General features: G+C 39.0%; 1 protein-coding gene across 1 annotated transcript; it reads right to left on the bottom strand.

Annotated features, from left to right (window-relative positions):
• Positions 1-4,044: 4,044 nt before the first annotated feature.
• On the bottom strand, positions 4,045-14,932 carry LOC148840533 (uncharacterized). The gene is made up of 32 exons (XM_088923337.1): positions 14,879-14,932; positions 13,978-14,010; positions 13,641-13,691; positions 12,137-12,301; positions 11,151-11,186; positions 10,859-10,897; positions 10,721-10,771; positions 10,552-10,608; positions 9,836-9,901; positions 9,680-9,745; positions 9,530-9,583; positions 9,303-9,368; positions 9,148-9,216; positions 8,995-9,051; positions 8,836-8,892; positions 8,683-8,733; positions 8,522-8,578; positions 8,371-8,421; positions 8,223-8,279; positions 8,080-8,133; positions 7,923-7,979; positions 7,775-7,825; positions 7,615-7,677; positions 7,183-7,248; positions 7,015-7,083; positions 6,647-6,703; positions 6,485-6,550; positions 6,221-6,286; positions 5,814-5,855; positions 5,222-5,269; positions 5,056-5,103; positions 4,045-4,920 (listed from the first exon to the last, which is right to left on the bottom strand). Exons 1-32 carry the CDS (start codon positions 14,930-14,932, stop codon positions 4,045-4,047), a joined length of 2,700 nt encoding a protein of 899 aa, XP_088779463.1.
• Positions 14,933-20,198: the final 5,266 nt, after the last annotated feature.

The following is a 20,198-nucleotide window of genomic DNA, read 5'->3' as shown; positions in this document are numbered from 1 at the left end:
CTTAGAACAATTAATAGTGATTTAAAAAAAATCATGACAGGAATATACTATAAGTGCACCTAATATGCACAGGATTAACAGGAGTAACAATGCAATTTTCCTAAATATTATCCAATTTATTAATCTCAAGTTAATAATTGCATGTTTTTTCTCTTAATTTTGATATACTGTAGTTAAAACCAATTGATTGTGAGAGAATTAGTCATGTGGCTTGTTTGCTAGTTAGCCATAGAATCAATATTACTGGCACAAGTTAAACTAATAAGAGCTGCTGTAGAAATGTGAAGACTTACAGGAAGACAGCTTACTGCACACAGAAGGGCAGAAAGCAGAACCAGTACTTTAATCATCTTTAGGCCTGTGGATGAAGGTTTTCATTGTCAATAAATCTGACATTTTTCACATACGATACATCAACAATCTCAGAAATCATTGACCAATGCATAGCTCCAGATACAGTATGTAACTTATTGAAAATGACTTTGAATTCAATGAAGAAAAAACTTTTTACAAAACACCTTTTTCATAATCAGCACACCAAACTTTTTTTTTATTTTAACAACTTTGACCAATAGAAATTTTACATCATGGATTTGGCATGAAATGTTTAAAATATGAATAAGATTTTTTTGTTTACATTTCTAAAAGGTTTACATTCCTAATTTCTAACATAAGATTTAGGTGCTTTGAGATCAATTACACTATTATAAAAGGCAATACATACTGTAACTGGATGTTTGGATGTATTTAAAATATAGAATGTTAGTCTTCCTAGCATGTTTTGTATTCTAAATTCTTAATCTGGCTTTATGGTAAGTCATCAGATAAACTGTTGGTATTCACAGCATCAAAATCTAACAGTTTTCCTTGCATTGATTCATAAATTCTAATAGGTTAAGTAATAGGTTAAGTAGTCAATACATTTCCAAAGTTCACAACATTCAGAAGAAAAGCAACTAAAATCACAGACAAATATAGAAAGTTGTACAACTTTATTATATTATAGACAAAATCTAGAAAAATGTATTCATTATATTTTATTCTTATGTAACTTTCTGTGTAATGTAGCCTTTCAGTTTACTATAGAAATGTGATTATTTTTTAAGGTTAGCTGGCAGGTTATCATTTACTGAACACCCACCCACTTTGCAGTTTGGAAAGTATCTCGAATGTCACACTTGTTGGTGGCACAAGTCGCCCTGCTTCTCCTGTGAATGTAATGCGTTCAGACAAGGAACATAACGTAATTAATTAGGTATTTAAAGTCCTTTTTGCTTTTGTTGAAAATTAGTGATCACAAGGATGGAATTATCATGTTTTCCACAAGACACAAATATGAAAACTGAGGTTAAAGTCTGAAATGTGAAGACATGTCTGATTAGATACATAACGTGGAGAACATTAAATTAGTACCTGTAATTATTAGAAAGGTTTAGTGCAAAGCCATAATGTTAATTATTAGGACATAATAATAAAAAATAAGTGTTAAATTACCAAAATCCTACTGTCTTCTTTATGGTAATGAATGATTTGGATTAATTTGAATTTTAAGAGCTGTATGTTTTCACATAATGTAGCACACTAATGTGAAAATATTAAATCAAAACCAAATTGTTCATTTTTTTCTACAGCTCTTACCTGTCTTCTGATCTGTAATGAATTGTGCCGTTCTTCTCTGATTCTTTAGCTGTTTATCCTGCTTATATACAGTTGTAGTCGTAGATGAGATGAAGTCATCACACAAGAAAGTTCTGATCTTGTCAATACAATTCATTTCCACGCTATATTTACAACATGTAAACTCCTTCATTCCTTAATGTGAGCAAACATCTGGCAGTGACTATGACTGAATTTAATGATATGTTACAGGTTGCACCTCGGAGACGAGACAAAACAGGCAGTTGCCGGAATAATCCAAACAAATCTCAGTTTTACTCCTTATGAGCCTTCATACTGACATTGCAAAACTTTAATAATGAATCATAAGCTTATTGATTTGAATTTCATTGAATTGTGAATTTCCTTGAATTGACCGTCTATATTTCTGTGTTCAAAAGCTAATCAATGCATTATGTACATACAACATTTAATGTGTTTTCTTTTAATGCCTGTTTCACAGAATACATGTTGTTGTTCAATATTTTAATTTTTCTAAGAATATTCAAAGATACAGGACTAAAGGCACTTCTATTGTAAGTTTGACTGTAGTGAAAAAAGTTTGACTTTTCAGCAGAAAAAAAAACAATTCAAAATGGAAATACGATAGTAAAACATTATGTTAGTACCCTTTCCCTGACCGCTATCTTTAATACCTTGAAAAAACGCAACATTAACGAAGTATGATTGCATTTTGAAAGGGTGAATGTTCTTAGATTAAATATACTTACAAATAGTAAACAAACAAGTGTGTCTAGCTTGTGGATCGTGCTTCAGAACAATTATGTGTTTTAGAAAGAATGTAATTTATGTGTGTATCTCTGGTTAAGTCAATGACTAGAGGACGTGCAGTCCAGTATCTGACAAATTAGCCTGCAGAGGTTTCAACACCTTTCGTCTGACAAATACCTAAAGGCATGCAAAATGAGCAATGCAACTGACAAAGATGATTAATAGAGACATATTTGAGGCTTAATATGCGTCATTATGGATTTAACATAATAATTAATGGCCTTATAATTGTTTTGCTAAGAAAATGCCTTTAATCAGGATGACTTACAAGACCGACAATTATACACAAAGTAAATGTAAAATAATTCAAGTATGGAGAAAAGTTAAGTAAACAAAAAATACAAGGATACCTTGTACCTGAGGCAGGCACTGAAAATGATACCCAGTGAGTGGTGAACAATATGCTTGTGAGGACTGACTGATTAGGGTACAGAAGGAAAGCCACCGAGCAGACAGCAGTGTGACAGTGGCTGACGGTGTGAAGGAGGTTGCAGGTGTAGTCTGGAGAGACGCAGAAGAGTGGGGAGGGGCTGAGCATTTTAATTGATGGAAACCACAGTGAAAATGCCCGTTCTATAGTCTCTCAATATGTTCTGTAAAATAATACCAGAAATGTTGTGAACCTTCTGAAAACGCTAGTTACGTGAAGAGACATTTGATTATTTGTTACATGACTAGAAATGATCAATATCTGCCTTTCATTTTTTTTTTCTTTTTCAAACTGTTGGATTTAACATAGTTACCCCAGAGAGACACTAATCAGGGGATCAGAAGAATAGGAATAAGAAATCAGAAGGGTCAGCTCACAAACAGGCCTGAATGAACCCCAGGAGAAGTGTAGTGTAGGAAAGCTTCTTTCCTTTGCAAAGACAAGCCATCGTTACTGTCCCATATTGCACGGTGAATATTAGAATACTAGTTTATGGCATTTGTCATTCATGTGTTCATGTAAAACTGTAAAAGTTGTAAATAGTAAGTACATTATTTACATGTTGAACAAGAAACACAAACTTTTCCAGATTAAAACATGTTGAAAACATCCAAATCCAATTTTATATATAAGTTGTCAGGAAATTGTTTGCTCTTTATTTACTTTTTCTATAAAAATTATTTTTTAGAACATTGTGCTCAAAAATATTACTTAAGTCATAAAGCAGACCCAGTAAAAACAATTTCACAATAACGTTTGTTGTTTAAAAAAAAGGATGAGAACAGATGTATTTATGAAGTTTTACATCTTTATTAATTCAGAATAACTACAATGCATTTAGAAAACAAATACAAAATATTGCTGTTTTAAACAATTTAAAAAATGAACAGTAATGTTGTAGTAAACATATTGATTCCAAGAAAGGTAGAATAGACCAAAAAAAAGTAACAAAAAACTGCAAGAAATCAAAATCGCAACAAAACATGCAAAATAACTTTGTCTTCGCTTTAAGCTAATTGCAAAGGAAGATTTTCATCAAGATGACTTAAATTATAGACACACTTAAAAAACGTTGCTGTTTAATTTTTTAAGGTTGTTTTGTATTTATTTATTTAAAAACCGCTGTGGCAACGGATCAAAATCTCCATCTCTCCCGCTCTTCTTCATTAGTAATAGTAGTGATTCTCCTCGGCCTGAGCCGGGCTGTCGTGTACGACACAGGGCACGCGGCTGTCGCCGTGAATGGCGTCGGCTGCAGCTAGAATAATTCCCTCCGCGTCCGGAATCATGGGATCGACAAATCCGGGCTGCTCACCGTTGCCGTAGGGCCCGTGGGGCCCCTTGTTACACGGCACCTGGACAGGGGGTTTCCTGATCCCGGAAGGGTTCCTCTTCGCCCCCTCGGAAGGGAAGAAGGGGATGTTGAGGGCTGGACTGCCCTTCCCCATGGGCGCTGGAGTGGTGGCGTCTTCCCCGCCCGGTTCCGCGAAGCCCTGGGTGGCGCCCGCGCTGGGAGAAGGGGTGACCTTGCGCACGCCAGCCGGCCACATCACCCCGGCGAAGGGATCCAGGTTGGGATACAGGGGGTTAGTTCCCGGGACGGGGAAGCCGCCGGCAACCCCAGGGGAGCTCGGGCCGGCGTTCGGTCCGCTGTCGCCCCTGCCGGGGAGGTTTGGGCCCACGGCCGGGGTGTTGCCACCTGGTCCTGCGGGGGCGCCCTCGGGCTTGGGCGGAGAGCTTCCCGGGGTGTTGGGGCCGCCCTCAGTGGCCGGCTGATTGCCGGCGCCGTTGGCAGCGGTGCCGTTGGCGCTGGCCGCCGCACCTGCCCCTTCCGTGTTGGTGGGCACTCCGCCGGGGGTAGGGGGCAAGTCTTCGGCCTTGGGTGCCTCTGTGGCCGCGGGTGCTTCTGGCTTCCCGGGGGATTCCGATTCCTTCTCGTTGACTTCGTTTATTTCCTCAGAGAGGGGGGCGCGGCGTCCAAAATTCCCGAATCCGAAGGGGCCGTAGCCATAAAAGGATGGTACGTAGCCACCGTACTGAGGCTGAAACAGAGGGGAGGCGGGTTCAGAGAGGTTCTGAACATCATTCGGTTCCTGATCAACACTAAAGGGGGAGGGGGGGAAATATGGCACGACTGAAATATTCTGACCGCATTGAAATAAAACTCAAAATATTACCGCTCCTGCCTCCTCTGACTCTGCGGGGGCTGCTGTGTTAGGGCCCATCTAAAAAAAAAGAATTTATTTTAGACAGACGGCCAAGTACGAAAGCGAAGTAGATCGATTTTGAGTGTATGCACAGATCGATTTCGGATGCAAGGGAAGCAGTTTGGTATGAGCTTACCCCAGCCATTGGTGGAAGATGCACGTACACGACCTTCGGAAAATCCTGCTAATTTGAAAGAAATTTTGGGAATGTTAATTTGTGTACTTCACCTCAAATTATATTATTAGTCATTTAAATCCTTGTGTTGTCTCGACCAGAATGAGAGAGCAAAGTTAATATACTTCTTCGATAAAACACCTCAGAAGTCCCTTTCAATAGGGGTGCATTTCTTCAGTTGTGAAGAGCTGTGCTCCTTCAGGTTTTTAAGGCATCTCCTAAGCATCTAAAGAACTGGGAAGTGCAGCTAATTGCTTAATTTCAGCCTATATTGGGTTGAATTAGCTTGTTGAGAGTTGGGGTGAAGCAAAGTCTTAAAAACACAGGGTCTCCATGGAGTGGTGCACCACTGATTTACAAGAGTAGCGACTGCATTGAATGCATTTCTCATCCTAAACAAATGAGAGTCTTAAAGAGACTCAGAATAAAAGTCTATATTAAAAAAAAGACTGAAAGGTTTTTAAATGCTCGGGTATTGAAATAACTGGCAACACCCCAAAGCTACAGAACTGCAATGCATCTCACTTATTTTTCTCAGACGTTACTGACTCACCTGCTGCTGTCCTGCCTGTGGCTGAAATGCGAAGGGAGGGAGCTGTAAAGCAAACAAATTGTCTTTCTTTAGGATTCATATACAAGAGAGAAATACCCAAGACACCGCTAAGCTCCAGTTTGTCATCTGTTGTGCTAAATGTGATCCATTAAGGAAGCCAGAAGATACTTTTGATGAATCTCACTCAGAACTTGTGGAACTATAAGAGCTCATACCCTTTCATAAACTGTGATTAACCTGTGGCTTGCTTATTTAGTTAATTACAAAGTCTTCAAGAAATGGGAATCTTGGCTGTTATTCATTAGCAGTAACTATTATTAAAATAACAATTCCATTCCAAGGATAGCTACAGCTGTAACAAAAAAAAACCATGATAGTAAAGTTAATGTATATCACACTGAACACACCTGTGGCGGTTGCTGCTGTCTTGGGTACTGTGTCTGCCTGGGTGTATTTCCAATGGGTGGATTCACCTGTTATTCAAACAAAGAGATTGTTTAATGTAGTTTGTTTTCAAACTGCTTTCTCCAACTTAGGTGCTAAACCCTAGGAAAGAGGATTGAGTTAAATGGGGAGAAGCTAAAGGGGTTTTTACAATTTGAATCCTTAAATGTATCCTGAATACATCTGGCTCTTAGTTTCTAAGGAAGCGTTTTAAATTATTAACCTACCTCGGGACTTGGGTGCATAGGCGGCTGGGGCTTGGCCTGAGGTATGGGGACATATTGAGGGACAACCTGAGTCACAAACATAAATCATTAGACATATTCAGCATGGACAACAGTGAAATTATAATGATCAGTTTAAGGCAGGATCTGCAGTTCACAACATACATCTTGGCTCGGCTGCTGAGTTCTGGGCTGGGGTGCGTTACTGTAGGATGGTCTTACCTGTGCAAAACATAACCATTGGTCATTTTACTTTGACACCATGTAAAAAACAAAAGCCTGACTAAAACGCAGGGGTCCCGGTGATTTAAAAAGGCGGGCTTGGTTGGGGAGAACGCCCTCCCCAGGTTTTCACCTGTGTAACACCTGTGACCTGTGCAATGGGCCATCGAAAAAAAGAACGCTCTACAACAGCATTCGGGCTTTTGCAGTTTTCCACTGTACGAAATGGTGCAGAGAGCTTATAAACATGGAGGGAAAGGGTTGTAGAAATGCTAATGAGAAAAGATAGCCATGGAAAGAAAACAACATACATTTGGAATGAACTGTGGCTGCTGCGGCGTTCGTCTCGCCAGACCTGAGTTGGGCCAAGAGGGAACAATCTGTGGAGGAGAATGTTTGTTACTGCCAAACTGTAGAGATCTGTAGCACCTGGAGTCACACTAGAGTCACACAGAGCGGCGGAGCTGTTTGTTGCTTACATCTGGGCTGGGCTGCTGTGGGGGGTCTTGTCTCATGTGAGGGATGTTGCCGTTTGAAGGATAAACCTGTGTGAGATTCAGACATGAGATATGTCAGCACTGTATTCCTTTTACCCATGTTTACCCATGCAACTTTCAGGACACCATTCTCCTCTTGCCGTTTAGCCCCCAGACCTGTTTAACTTAAAGAGAGAATCTGAGAAAAGATGTTAATTACAAATTAATTTTAAAGGTAAAATTCAGAATTCATGCTTAAGATACAGTAATAGCAACAGATAACAACAGCACTACATGCTATGCAGAATTCTGATACTAGAAGCAGTACTATGCTCAATTTCTGGCATTTATTTTACTATTTTTTTTACTATTTATAGTAAAAAAACAAAAGTTTTTAAGTTTAAAAGTTAAAGGACTGCAAGAAATGGGGCTTACGTCTTGGCTTGGTGGTAGTGGCTGTTGAGGCCTTGATTGTGGTTCACCATATGAAGGACCAAACTAAATGTGAATAAAATAAGTCTCGTTATAAGGAAAAAATAAATTTTAAAAAGCTTTTTGATTAATTAAAATAAAATTAAAGCAGCCCAGCACCAACCTCAGGACGAAGTTGAGGCCTTGCCTGTGGGACATTACCATAAGGATTGAACTATTGGAAAAAAACAAAACAAATTGGTTTGGAAATAGCCACGTACATTTTAAGAAACCGAGATTTAGGAACGAACACAACGAAGTACCACAACTACCTCAGGACGATGCGGCTGAGGCCTTGTCTCTGGGACAGAGCCATAAGAAGGTCTGAACTGTGAAATTAAAAAAAAATATATGTCAGTTTGGAGAGAACAGTCATGAATTTTAAGAACGGCAGAAGTCAAATGAATCAGAGGTTAGAGGAGCAGCTACCTCAGGGCGAGGCTGCTGAGGTCTTGACTCTGGGATACTACCATAAGGATTGAACTGTGGGGTGAAAAACAAGTTGGTAAGGAGGAAAAAAAGTATATTTTGCAGAAAAGGTACATAGGAAACGAACACAGGAGCTCGACTACCTCAGGTCGAGGCTGTTGAGGCCTTGTTTCTGGGACAGGACCAAAAGGAGGTCTGAACTGCAGGACAAAAAATATGTCAGTAACGGAAATAAAATGTAGATTAAAATAACTTTAGGTCTGCAAAGTAGGCCCATAAACAGGAAACTACCTCCGGGCGAGGCTGTGGTCTTGTCTCAGGAACGTTACCATAAGGATTGAACTATGGAACAAAAAAAACAAGTTAAGGCCAAAGTGGGGGGGAAGCGTAGTATATTAAGAAGGCGTCAGTTTTAAGCGACAGAATGAAGAGCTGCCACTACCTCAGGACGAGGTGGCTGAGGCCTTGTCTCTGGGACAGAACCAAAAGGAGGTCTGAACTGTGGAAAGAAAACAACCGTCAGCCTCGAGGAAAAAAAAACAAAACACTGCCGATCTTGAGAATCGGTCGAGTCAAATGAGCCGAAGCTAGAACAGCAGCTACCTCAGGGCGAGGCTGTGGCTTCATCTCTGGAGCGTTGCCATAGGGATTGAACTGTGAAACAAAAACACAAGTCAGCACAAAGAGGGGGGGAAAAAAGCATATTTTAGGAAATGCGAGATTGAAAAAATAGACAGAAATCAGGGCCGCAGCTACCTCCCAGCGAGGCTGTTGAGGCTTTGACTCAGGAGCCGGGCCGTAAGAAGGTCTGGACTGTGGGAGAAGACTTAGTTAGCGCTAAGAAAGGGAGAAAAAAAAACAGCTCGGAAAAGATGTTGGAATTTTTAAACGAGCAGGGCGTGGCGAGGCAACTACCTCGGGGCGAGGCTGCTGGGACTGTGTCTCCGGTGCGGTACCGTGAGGAGGACTGACCTGTTGGCCGAAATAGGAAGGTCAGCACCGAGAGAAAAAGCGGTTACATAAAGAAATGGCAGTTTTAAGGCGAAAGGATGAAGGCGCCACAAGTACTTCGGTACGAGGTTGTTGAGGGGGCTGCTGAGGCCTCTTCGGTGGCAATTTACCGTAGGATGGCTTCATCTGGAAGGAGGCAAGGTTGATGTTATTCATTCTGCAGTTTGACACTATTAGAACAAATAATACAAACAGGCTTGCAAGGTATGTACATTGGGATGTGACTCTGCAGGCTTCGGAGTTGTTGCTTGTGGCCTTTTTTCAAGGATAGGGCTCTCCTGTGTGAAAGGAAACATTTTATTACAATCTTTCATTACAGCTTTGCTTTTAGAGTCTCTTCAAGCGCGGGGCACTAGGGTCCTAGATATGAAGCAAGTTCACACTCGATCAGTACTTCACTGTGGGATTTAGTATTTATATATCAAATGAATTTACTTACATTTTGATTTGGCTGTTCTGGGAGCTGAGGGACATTGGGGATAGGAGAATGTTCCTGAGCAAAAATAAGCATTAAAGCAAAACATGACTTATTACAGCGAAACAGAAATGGTTAAGACTGAAGTAGTAGAGGAGGAATGGATACCCTTACCGGAGGACCTTGCAGACCGGGTCTCTGTGGTTGCTCCTGTGGCACATTTCCACTAGTGGGAACTCCCTGAAGAGATAATACTGTACATGTCAGGCCTGGATCTGCAGACTTGCTGTGTGAAACTGAAAAAAAACTATTTTGGAGAGAGTGCCTTACATTTGGACTCTTCTGAACAGGGACCTGCGGTATCATCTGGGGCACATTTCCAAATGGAGGGAACATCTGTAGTGGATATGGTGAACACAGGCTATAAGCAACAGGAAGACTGAAAGATTGATTATCTATGTTAGTCTATGTACACATCTATGTATCTACAGTACTTCTGTATCTAGCTATTGGTCTGCCTGTGAGTACAATTAGTTCGATACGCTGTTGAAAGCTTCGATGTCCTATTTTAAAGCATTGTCAAAATACATTTCTAAATAATTCGTCGTAAGAATGGACCTACTTCTGCGTGCTCATATATTGTATCTATTGTAACAGCAATGTGAGTTAACAGCAGAGGAAAAAAAACAACATTCGCATTGGGAATGAGACCCCTTCTGTCTTGATTGCATCAGAGACAGTGTAAAGATGAAACCAGGCACAGTTTATTAAGGGCAGGGCTACTGTTTACACCTCTTAGACTCTAAGCCTCCTGCAAGCTTCATATCCCAACTACTGCATGCAGAGTGAGCGCAGATAGAGTGCAAGTGACAGGGAGGACTCCTATACTCGGCCGGAGTTCTAGTCAAGCTTTTGAAGTGGTATCCGTTTATGGCCGAATCTCAGGAAACCCTGAGATTTCTTTCTTTTTTTTTTTGGTGCAAAAACCTTATTCGCTTATCCCGTCAATTTTACACTGGCAAGCAACTGAGTAAAGCTGTCGTAACCTGAGGGGTCTGCTGCGGGGGTGCCTGTGGTCTTGGTTGACGGGGCGAGTCTTCTTCCTGTATTGAAGGTTATAGATCAGGGATGAGGTGCTGGGACGAGAAACCGAGTCCGGGGGGTGGGGGGTGTTAAGGAGGAAAGGGGGGATCGTACGGACCACAGGGCTCTCACCTCGAAGCTCTGCACAGCCGCTTGACGTTGTGGGAATCCGAATGGGAAAAACTGAGGAATGAGGGAAAGAGTGAATTAAACATTGGAGAAAGCACGCTCTTGGAGTAAATGAGAAACTGTGCTGAGGCAGGGACTTACTGGCATCATCTGAGGCGCATTTCCGTATGAGGGAATTCCCTGTGTGACAGATAAGTCAACGCTTAGAAAAGCATACTGATGGGGGAAGCAACTTAAAAACAAGGCTAAAACAGAGCGGTACCAGAAATCGAATATTCCCAGGGAGTCTTTTATGCGAAATAATAGGACTAGTGATGTTAGTAAAGATGTGTTACGTTCAGTAAATATTGCTTGATCGTGTTTGTTAATGAGATTAAAACAACGGTTGGAATTTAGTGAAAACTTAGCTCCTCTAGGCCATTTCACTGCTTACCCATTGCTGTGGTGAAATTCCAAATGGATATTGTTGCTGGAAAACAGGAATTATTCATGTACTGCTGTCCATGGAAATGAGGTCTAAAGCTACTCTACACTAGTGCTGTGTTAATATGCAAAGCAGCGAATTGGATAATATAGAAAACAAATGTTAAGTTAGCACATTTGAAAAAATATGATGCCTGGGGCAGAGAACATTTTCAAATAATAAATCACTTGTTTGGATGAAATATTCTCTTACCAAACCTTGCAATTTGAACAAGTACCTTTCCATTGTAGGACTAGGAAAAAAAATAAAGCATATGCAAAGCGAGCTTTAGGCAGGTTGCAGACACAATGTTGCTGAGACATAGCTGAGATAGCAGAAATTCAGGACATGCAAAATGATTCTCGTGCTGAGCTCATGTTCTTTATGATGTGTAAGCCCTTCTTAGGTTCTTAATAAAAGTATATCTTAACATCTAATTTGTGCTCAGGGTGTGTTTCAAAGCTTACTGTTACAGTAAACAATTTCAGTTAGCTATGGCGTAAAATAGTTTTGAATGTTTTTTTTCCAAATATTTTTTTCATTCTAATTTATATGGATATAACCTCCAAGAAAACTGATCACACGGCAATATACAATTGCCGTTTTGTATATTCTTAAACTCCTTTCTAAAAGAGCAGTGGAATGGTTAAACCGCTTTGTTTAGATGCTGTGCACTGACTTTGTGTTTCAAGTGAGGTTGTTACTTAATTCGTCAGTGCAATGAAACCCTAGTTGTTTAAAAACCTTGGAAAGCATGCCTGAGACTTTGTTATTAGCAATGAAATCCTAAGATATTATGAGGAGTACTAACTACACTGTCACCATTAATGGTGAAAGAATAATCACTGCCACCATTAATGTTTAAATAATAAAAATAATAATAAAAAAAAAACTAGAGTATGAAGTAAGAGCTACTGTTTCTCAACCTGGGCTCTTTGTCACAAATCAGATTCTACCTGTGGATGCTGAGGCACATGCAGATATGGCTGAGATCGGAAGAATTGTTTCAGAGATGACTGCTGCAAAAGGGGCTGTTTCAGCTGCGGTAGCCTGGGCTGCGCGACCCGTTTCTGTGACAGAACTTGTAGCCATGGATGTGCAGACAGGGAGGTTTGGTAAATCTGCAATATTTATAACACTGTGAAGCCGGACCTTGAGCAGGAGCAACACGGACAACGTGTGCGCCAGTACCCGCCCAGTCCCGCCCCGCGCCGTCCGACACTCCTGCCAGACTTTCATACTGACACAACTGCAGCCAATGCCCACCCACTTTGTCCTTTCCAGTCTGCCGAACAAAAAAAAAACCAAGCACTGGCAAGCGAGGCTTCGGATACACGGGTGAGAGAAAGGCAATAAAAAAGCAGAGCAGTGTTTGGAGTTGACAAAAGTTAAAATCGAATGTGCTGAGCAGCGAGCTGCATGATCTGCGACGAGAAACAAGGGCAAGCTTGCTGTGGTCTAAGTACTGTATGTCACTGTGTGGTGAGATAAAAGATAAAATATTTCTTGTAATATCTTTCTATTGTGAAGTACAGAATGGTTCTTTTTTGTGTCCTCATTTAATCACCTGTACCTAAAGATAATGGGTGTTCATAAGCTTTTGTGGTGATATGATCTTTTAAAAACAATACTGACAATATCTCCTGCTGACCCATGTCAAAGAACAGATTGATTTCATTAAAGGAAAGTCTCTGTTAAAATGCAATACCAAATGAAATTGCATTAAAATAGAGACATATTTTGGGTGTTGGGTTACTGAAATCCACACAATTGGAGGAACGTTTTTAATTTTATTCTAAAATCTTCTAATTCTTGTAAGGAAGTAGACACTTTGTTACTTTGGCAAGGCCATTTAACAGTTTTTTACTTAATAGATTGACTGATAGATACAATACGTACAACAAATGCCATTGTTTCCTAGATACATTTGTTTATTTTTAGTGTCCCTCTGTATATTTCTTCAGGATGTGTTGGTATTGTACAAAAGTGAGAGCATGTAAAATAAAATATTTTATGTTCAGCATTTCAAAATGATTCTGTCATAAGCTATTGGTAGGCTTTGCATTTGTAATACATATGTATTTTAAGTAGAAAAATAAATAAATAAAAACATTAACAGCACAATAGTCCATAATGGTCCATATTTGGGACCTATATCATATCTGGTCCATACCAGAGCTCAGTGATTCCTTGAATCTGAGGTTAATCTAGTTACCATAGTGTTAAGCACACTGGGAGCGAATGAGTCATCTCTTGAATGGGATTCTGGTCCATCAGAATATCTACCTCAAACAATGCTGGTCCCCACTTAGAGTCTGGAGCAGGGACTTGATCCCATAACATATCAGCTCCACCCACTTCTACGCTATTCCCAAGGATGCACACCACACTACACAATATACATAAGACATTCCCACAATACTCTCCCGTATCTTACTCACTCTCAGAGAAAGTACTCACTTGTCTCTGTTGCTGAGGTGCTCCGTACCATCTGTATTGCTGCATCTTTGCCTGCAGAAGAAATCTTTCTTTCATCACTCTGGAAAATGTGGTGTGCTAAAAATGGGGAGCCCCTTAATTGCAGTTAAAACACGAATCCACCCAGCATTTAAATAGCATGTGTAATGTTTCTTCTTAAAGAATGCTAATAGCTACGGATAGCTTTAGCATCTGCAATGCACTGATTTAGGCATAAATTCTTGATTGCTCTATCCATATAAAGGTGTTTTCCATTTAAATAGTGGTATTTGTGAATTTAGAATGGGTTACTAGCATGAAAAAGAGTTTCAAGGTTTACCTCATGACTATCACTAAAAGCACCAGGAACAATCTGTTAAACATAAAAAGAGTTAGTTTTCAAAAAGTAATGCTTTTGCCAATTATGTCATCCAGACATATTTACCAAAATGCTTATAATGCTAATAAAACTTGAAGGATGTTTTGGCTTCTTTCTGACACTTAAAGGAGACTACACCACACACTGTGATTTGCATATTTGAAAAATTATTTGGCATTTCTGTGTGAAGCTCTATGCTCAAAACCATGGTTCCTACTGTTCTAAAAAACACTGAAAAGAATTCAAGAATTCTCAGACTGATCTGTGAAGAAGCACATTTTATTGGATAAACCTTTCAGTTTGAGATGCCTGTTCAAATGATAAATTATAAGTGTAAATTATTGCAAACTACTATTCCAATTATTGCTTGGAAGCCTGTCCAAGTATGCAGCTTAATGATATAAGCAGTGAGCATAGTAAACAACATAATATTGAATAGAACATATGTAGGTTTACACTGATGTCTGGCAAGGAAAAGAGATAGAGGTGTGAACCTCTAACTTTCTTAGTAGTTGTTCCAAATATACTTGAGGAACACATGTGGGGGGTAAGTATATAGATTAGATTGCATTGTTTTAGAATCTTAAAATAGTTTACCCCTCAAACAAGGCAGTGAGCATCAGTAAACACTTTATAACGTTCTTCTCTCCTGAGCCAGTGCCCATTCCTGTCTTGTAATTGAGTGATTTGTTTCCAGGTCCAAAGGATATCCCTTGCCACTTATTTGTATGTGTCCTACTGCGTGTTATATAGACAGATGCTCAGTTGTTTTGTTATTTACCTCATCCTCATTGATTAATGTTAGCTTGTTTATAAATTGTTTCACAAAGATGACCAAAGGACAACCAATTGTGAGACTTACTGGAAAGGCCAGCGATGTGCCCAGAAAGCACAGGACCAATAACGCAATCTTCATCCTGCAAAATTGCACCTGAAAAGAAAAACATTGTGATCCTGATTAAGTGTCATTTTCTTCTGGTAAGGGTGGTAAGATTTTGAGTACAGAAATAATAATACTGGCCGCGCACGTGTATAAAACTAAAAGTTAAGAATTTTACTTTCTTGATGGCCAGATTTCTTGTTCGTTTAAAAAAAAAAACATTTAACGGTAAGAAATTACAGAACTAACTTAAACATTTAGACTTTTCAAGTTCAAGTTCAAGTTCAAGTTTTGAAAACAAATTAGTTTAACACAAGCCATATGTATGTGTGCGATTGACACTTGAAATAATTTTAATATCATAACTTAATGGTTTCAGTATACTTTATAACAAATCCAAAGCTGTTACCGTGAAGGTGAATCATAAGGTTTCTGATCAGTATAATTAGATATTACCTTGCCTTGTTGCCTGTCCGAGAGCAGGAAACCGATCAATGAGGGTTTACATAAAATAAATAAAATAGATTTAGAGTCTCTTATGCTCTTCTGCTTGCATTGGAGTTATCTGAGTAGGGCAGAATTTAAACCCTGTTCTGTTTCGGAAGGAACCAATCACAGTTTAGTTTACAGGCTGTGACACAGTTCAAATTGTAGTTTTGTTAACATTTCATTACTCCTGAGAACTCAGCTAAGGATCAAACATGTAAATTACTCCATTATGTATAATTATACACTATAAGATTCTGCTTATTGGACAAGCTCTACCAGATACAGACATACAGTGTGTGTTTAATATTTTGCAAGTTGATGGATAAGAGATGTTTCCTTATTTTACATGTTTTATCAATTATATCTTCTTTTAATGAAATTAAAATTCAAAGTTTGAATACTCTCCAACATTGCATATATTTTTAAAAAATTATTAAAAAAAATTATCACTCACTTGCAGAGTGACCTCCCTTTGTCATCTCAGACAAGCAGTTTCAACTGTGCCCTTTAAAAAGATCTTAAACCCTTCTCTACCCGCAGGCCTAACAACATCCAGTAGCATAAATTATTTCATTATCTTTCTTTTTCCTTCTTAGTAATTTTTAAGTTCCTTGACTTCTCTTTTAGCATTTTTATGTGAAGCACATTGAGATTCACTGTAGTGAAATGTGCTCTATAAATTAAGTGTACTGTTATTAGTTGTATTTGTATAAATATTTCTGATGTTAATATACTAACTGGGCTCAGTACTATAGTAGACAACGAAAATTTCTATAGATTATGTACGCTTACTGCGAAACTTTTTGCAGGCTAATTTTTTTCAGTCAACAAGACTTTGCTTAACTACTATCTAGCTTTTAATATACCTTGAACTATATGTCTAACAGCTCTAAAACTGCAAAAATCATGTACTGGCAAATTTGTCTGAGTAAAACAAAAGACAATTTTCTTGATAAGGGTGGCGGAGTGTAAATTATGCATTTTGCAATAGATGTTAATCACAGGTCTAAAAGAACATCCTTACAATATGCTGATCTGCTGTGAGGCCAAAAAGTCAATGTTTTAAGGGCTATTTAAATTTTCAAAGGGGGAGGAAGAATTATTGTGTAGATGTTCATATGCCTAGCTCAGAATGCAGGGGAAAGTGTAGCATCATGGGACAGCAAGGAACCAGTTCTGTCATAGTGAAAGAGTCAAGAACTTGTAACATTCACTAGGAATAACTGCACAATCTGCTGGGGACTGTACGCTGAGTGAAAAATCTGTACAGAATGGTGTGCATGGGCTCAAAAAGGATACGTGGGAGTGTGCGATGGAGGACAGCCCGGGTGGCCAGTTTCTGCTGCCCCAGAGGATAGCGTTCACAACCGGCTGAGGGACCTCGGCAATCTTGTTATCTTGTGATGAGGGCCTGCACAACCTGGTGAAGTCATGTCACAAGAGGGCACGTGAGGAAAGCACTGTTCACATTGCCCATGGAGCAAAATGCATACCTCATCTTCAATTTCGCCTTACTTATTGACTCACTTTCATTTTGGGCATTGATGAAATCATAGAGTTTCCCCCTAGACCAGGTCTTTCCAGTGCTGGTCCCACAGGGCTTGTACACCAGCAGGTTGGTTAGGTTCCTTTAAAAGAACTGACATCCATTTTCTAACTGTTCTTTCTAATTCTGGGTCGCAGGAGGAGCTGGAAAGGGCACAAGGCAGGGTACACCCAGGATGGGATGTTAATCCATTGCAGCCTGAAAGACGTGCACCTGAAGTTTTTTATTTGGTCCAGTTAAGCAAATGGTCGTTTAAAGCTGAATGAATACCTGCAGGGTCAGTCTGCAGGACAAAGATTGAACACTTTTGCCTTAGATCAACAGTATTCGAGTCTTTTCTCTCATTAATCTGGAATCTTTTTAACTTAATCTTCTCAATTAAAAAAAAATGTTTGGTAAATTAGACCACTTACATGTACTCCATAAATGCATTATAATAGTGGGTGATTTTGTGGGTTTAAATGTTAACAAAAATGTAAATACAGAAATTGTATTTTATCCCTTTTAGGTCTTGTTATAACTTTTAGGTCAAAGAGGAAGTTGATTACTTATTGCATAAGAAGTGTTTTTGTTCTGTAAAGTTTCAACATCTATCCACTTAGATATTTTCGCTCTTTGATGGTGCTGTATCTTACAGTGACGTTGGTGTACATAATTGCTATATCTTCTAAAAATCAGGCATCCATTTTCTGCATTTGTTTTAAAAATGGACTCCCTTTAGACATATAGTATGTGTTTCATTATTAGTCACTTCATATTTTTGAACATTTGTTACAAAAAAGATTTAAAGCCTGTTTTCCTAACAACAGTAGTTTTTGCTAATTAAACACATGCAGTACAACATAATCACTTTTTTAAAAAAGCAACAACAACCATAAACTGCTGTGTTCGGGGTTTGCAATACATCTTACAAGGCAAAAATTCTTTCATAGGTCTGAGAAGACAGACTGGCAGTGGGATAACTATAATTCATACACAATAAATATAAAAGTAGATGCTTTTTGCTTGTGCTGTACTGTTACTATGTTATTATACCTATAGTGTTAAGACTTTGCAAAAGGCATGCAACATTTTCATTATCTGCTGCTCTCAAAATATGCTGAGAGGAAGAAAGAACAATGAAGGGAAATGCTTTTTCTTTCTTTTGAACTCCAGTTTCCAGATTGTTTCACATTTTAAGTTAACATTTCATTAAACACAGCGCTATACCACATTATTGTAGAATATCTGCATATCCAATTCATAGTGCATAGATCATTCTGTTGACAGAACAAAGATCCTGGGATACTGTATATTATACATGTTATATGCCCCCTTGGGCATATAACTGATGAACTATCACTGATAATGGAAAAAGATAGATTTTTTAATCATTCACAGAATATTTCACAATCGCAAGTGTATTTTAAACATTTTTGTCAACAAGATCAGAATCACATTTTATTAATTAGAAACACCCACCAATTTGCAACTTGTTTGAAGATACTAATCTTCAGCATTTGAATTTTATTTTGGAAATTCGATCAGTGGCTGGGAAATTGTGCCTCAGTGTCCCAATGACTCCAGATTTTTGCCTCCAGCCATTTATAGTAATGGCTCAATCAAATGGAGGGTTTTCAAAGCCAAGCCCACCAAGCACAGAGGCACATAGAAGGACTACAGTCTAGTTGGTACCCCATTGCATTACTGAGCCCACACACATACGCAGAAGTGGGGTGTAGGGACAAGGCCTATTGTTCCACTTAGAATTAAGTGTTATTAAAGATTTCCAATAATCTTTGTGCTGCCTTGACTGGTCAGTCTGGTGCCCATCTGACCCATTATCAAGCCGTATCAAGGTTGAACAGTACAATGATACTGTTGCATAGTGCAGATGGGCTCCATCATGTCTGTACTTTTTCTTCTCAAAACCATGGGTCCACGGTCCACTATCCATCACCCAAAGGAAGATCCACCAATTAGGATCTGCAAGTAGGATACCAGAACCAAACCTGATAGCATCTCAGCCAGTCATCAAAATTGTGATGTCGTACCCTAAAAGCAAGAACTCAGATCATTTTCAGTGGTTAACTCACTGGCTCAATATCTCTCCAATTGAAATGGCAATCTGACTTTTCCAACCAAGCAGTCCGAGTCAGGACTTAGAATTTTTCTCTGAGATGCCAAGCAGTCAATAAAGTGCATGGTGTTCTTCCTGGAACAGAGGAAATCTTGTGTTGACGAACCCACTATTACATGTATTTTCGCCTGATCAACGAAAAAAGACTGTTGGACACTTCCTTTTTGTCAACAATAAATATCTGAATACATTCTTTTCAAAAGTTTAATTTAATTTATAAATGTATAAAGAACCAAACTATAGCCAGGACAAACCGAGTTCTCTCCACCTGACTGTTTTTAAAGATTGAAGTTCAACAAGAAGCTCATTTTAGCAGAGCTGCCTAAGAACCAATGCAAGCTGTCCAGCAACCCAAAGCAAAGCTCTACTCTTTTACTCTTCTCTCCTCACACGGGGTCACCATAAATAAATGTACCTGTAGGTGAGGTGGGGTTTTAATTTACTGTCACAATTTGTAATTATTACAGTAAATTAAAACTCCACATCACCTACAGGGGAAATTTGGAAATGCCCATTGACCTAGACAGTCTGTCTTTGAACTGCAGGAGGAAAGCAAAATTATTGGAGGAAACACATATAGTACCTGTACAGAAGCCATCCAGTCCAGAATCAAGCCCAGAACTCAGGACACAGCACTGTGTGTTAAAAGTCATGCCACTATACCACACTTTCAGACTTATATTGAGCAAAACTGCTTTTCAAATTATCAGACCTCTTATAACATGAAAATGAAAAGATCCTACAAAACATCATTGTAAGATGTAAGGCTGTAATTATAATGACCTGACACAGCTTAGATATATGAAGTATATAAAGGGAGTAAAGAAAGATGTAGAACCATACAATTTCAAAGAGTATGGGGAGATGTACTGCAACCTTTGGATGAAATTTGAATGTATAGACAATAGTAGGAGGTTGTGATTATTGTACTACATAAGAAGTTGTACTCATTACTTGTTTGTATATTTTCCGATGTCATTATATTCGTATGTCAAGGTTTGTCTTAATTCTTTTAAAATAATAAAAAAGTTATTAAAATAAAGAGAGTTAAGTAGAATGATCTTCCAACAGCTTTGCCTCTTTCCTCTTCCATTAAATTCAACCTACAGTAGTTTTAGTCATGTTGCTGTGTATGGCATGTGTGAAAG

Source organism: Atractosteus spatula, chromosome 1 (genome assembly GCF_055471065.1).
Source record: "Atractosteus spatula isolate fAtrSpa1 chromosome 1, fAtrSpa1.hap1, whole genome shotgun sequence".
NCBI classification, from domain to species: domain Eukaryota; kingdom Metazoa; phylum Chordata; class Actinopteri; order Semionotiformes; family Lepisosteidae; genus Atractosteus; species Atractosteus spatula.
Note: the sequence above shows the minus strand (reverse complement) of the source record. Positions and strands in the feature narration are given on the sequence as shown.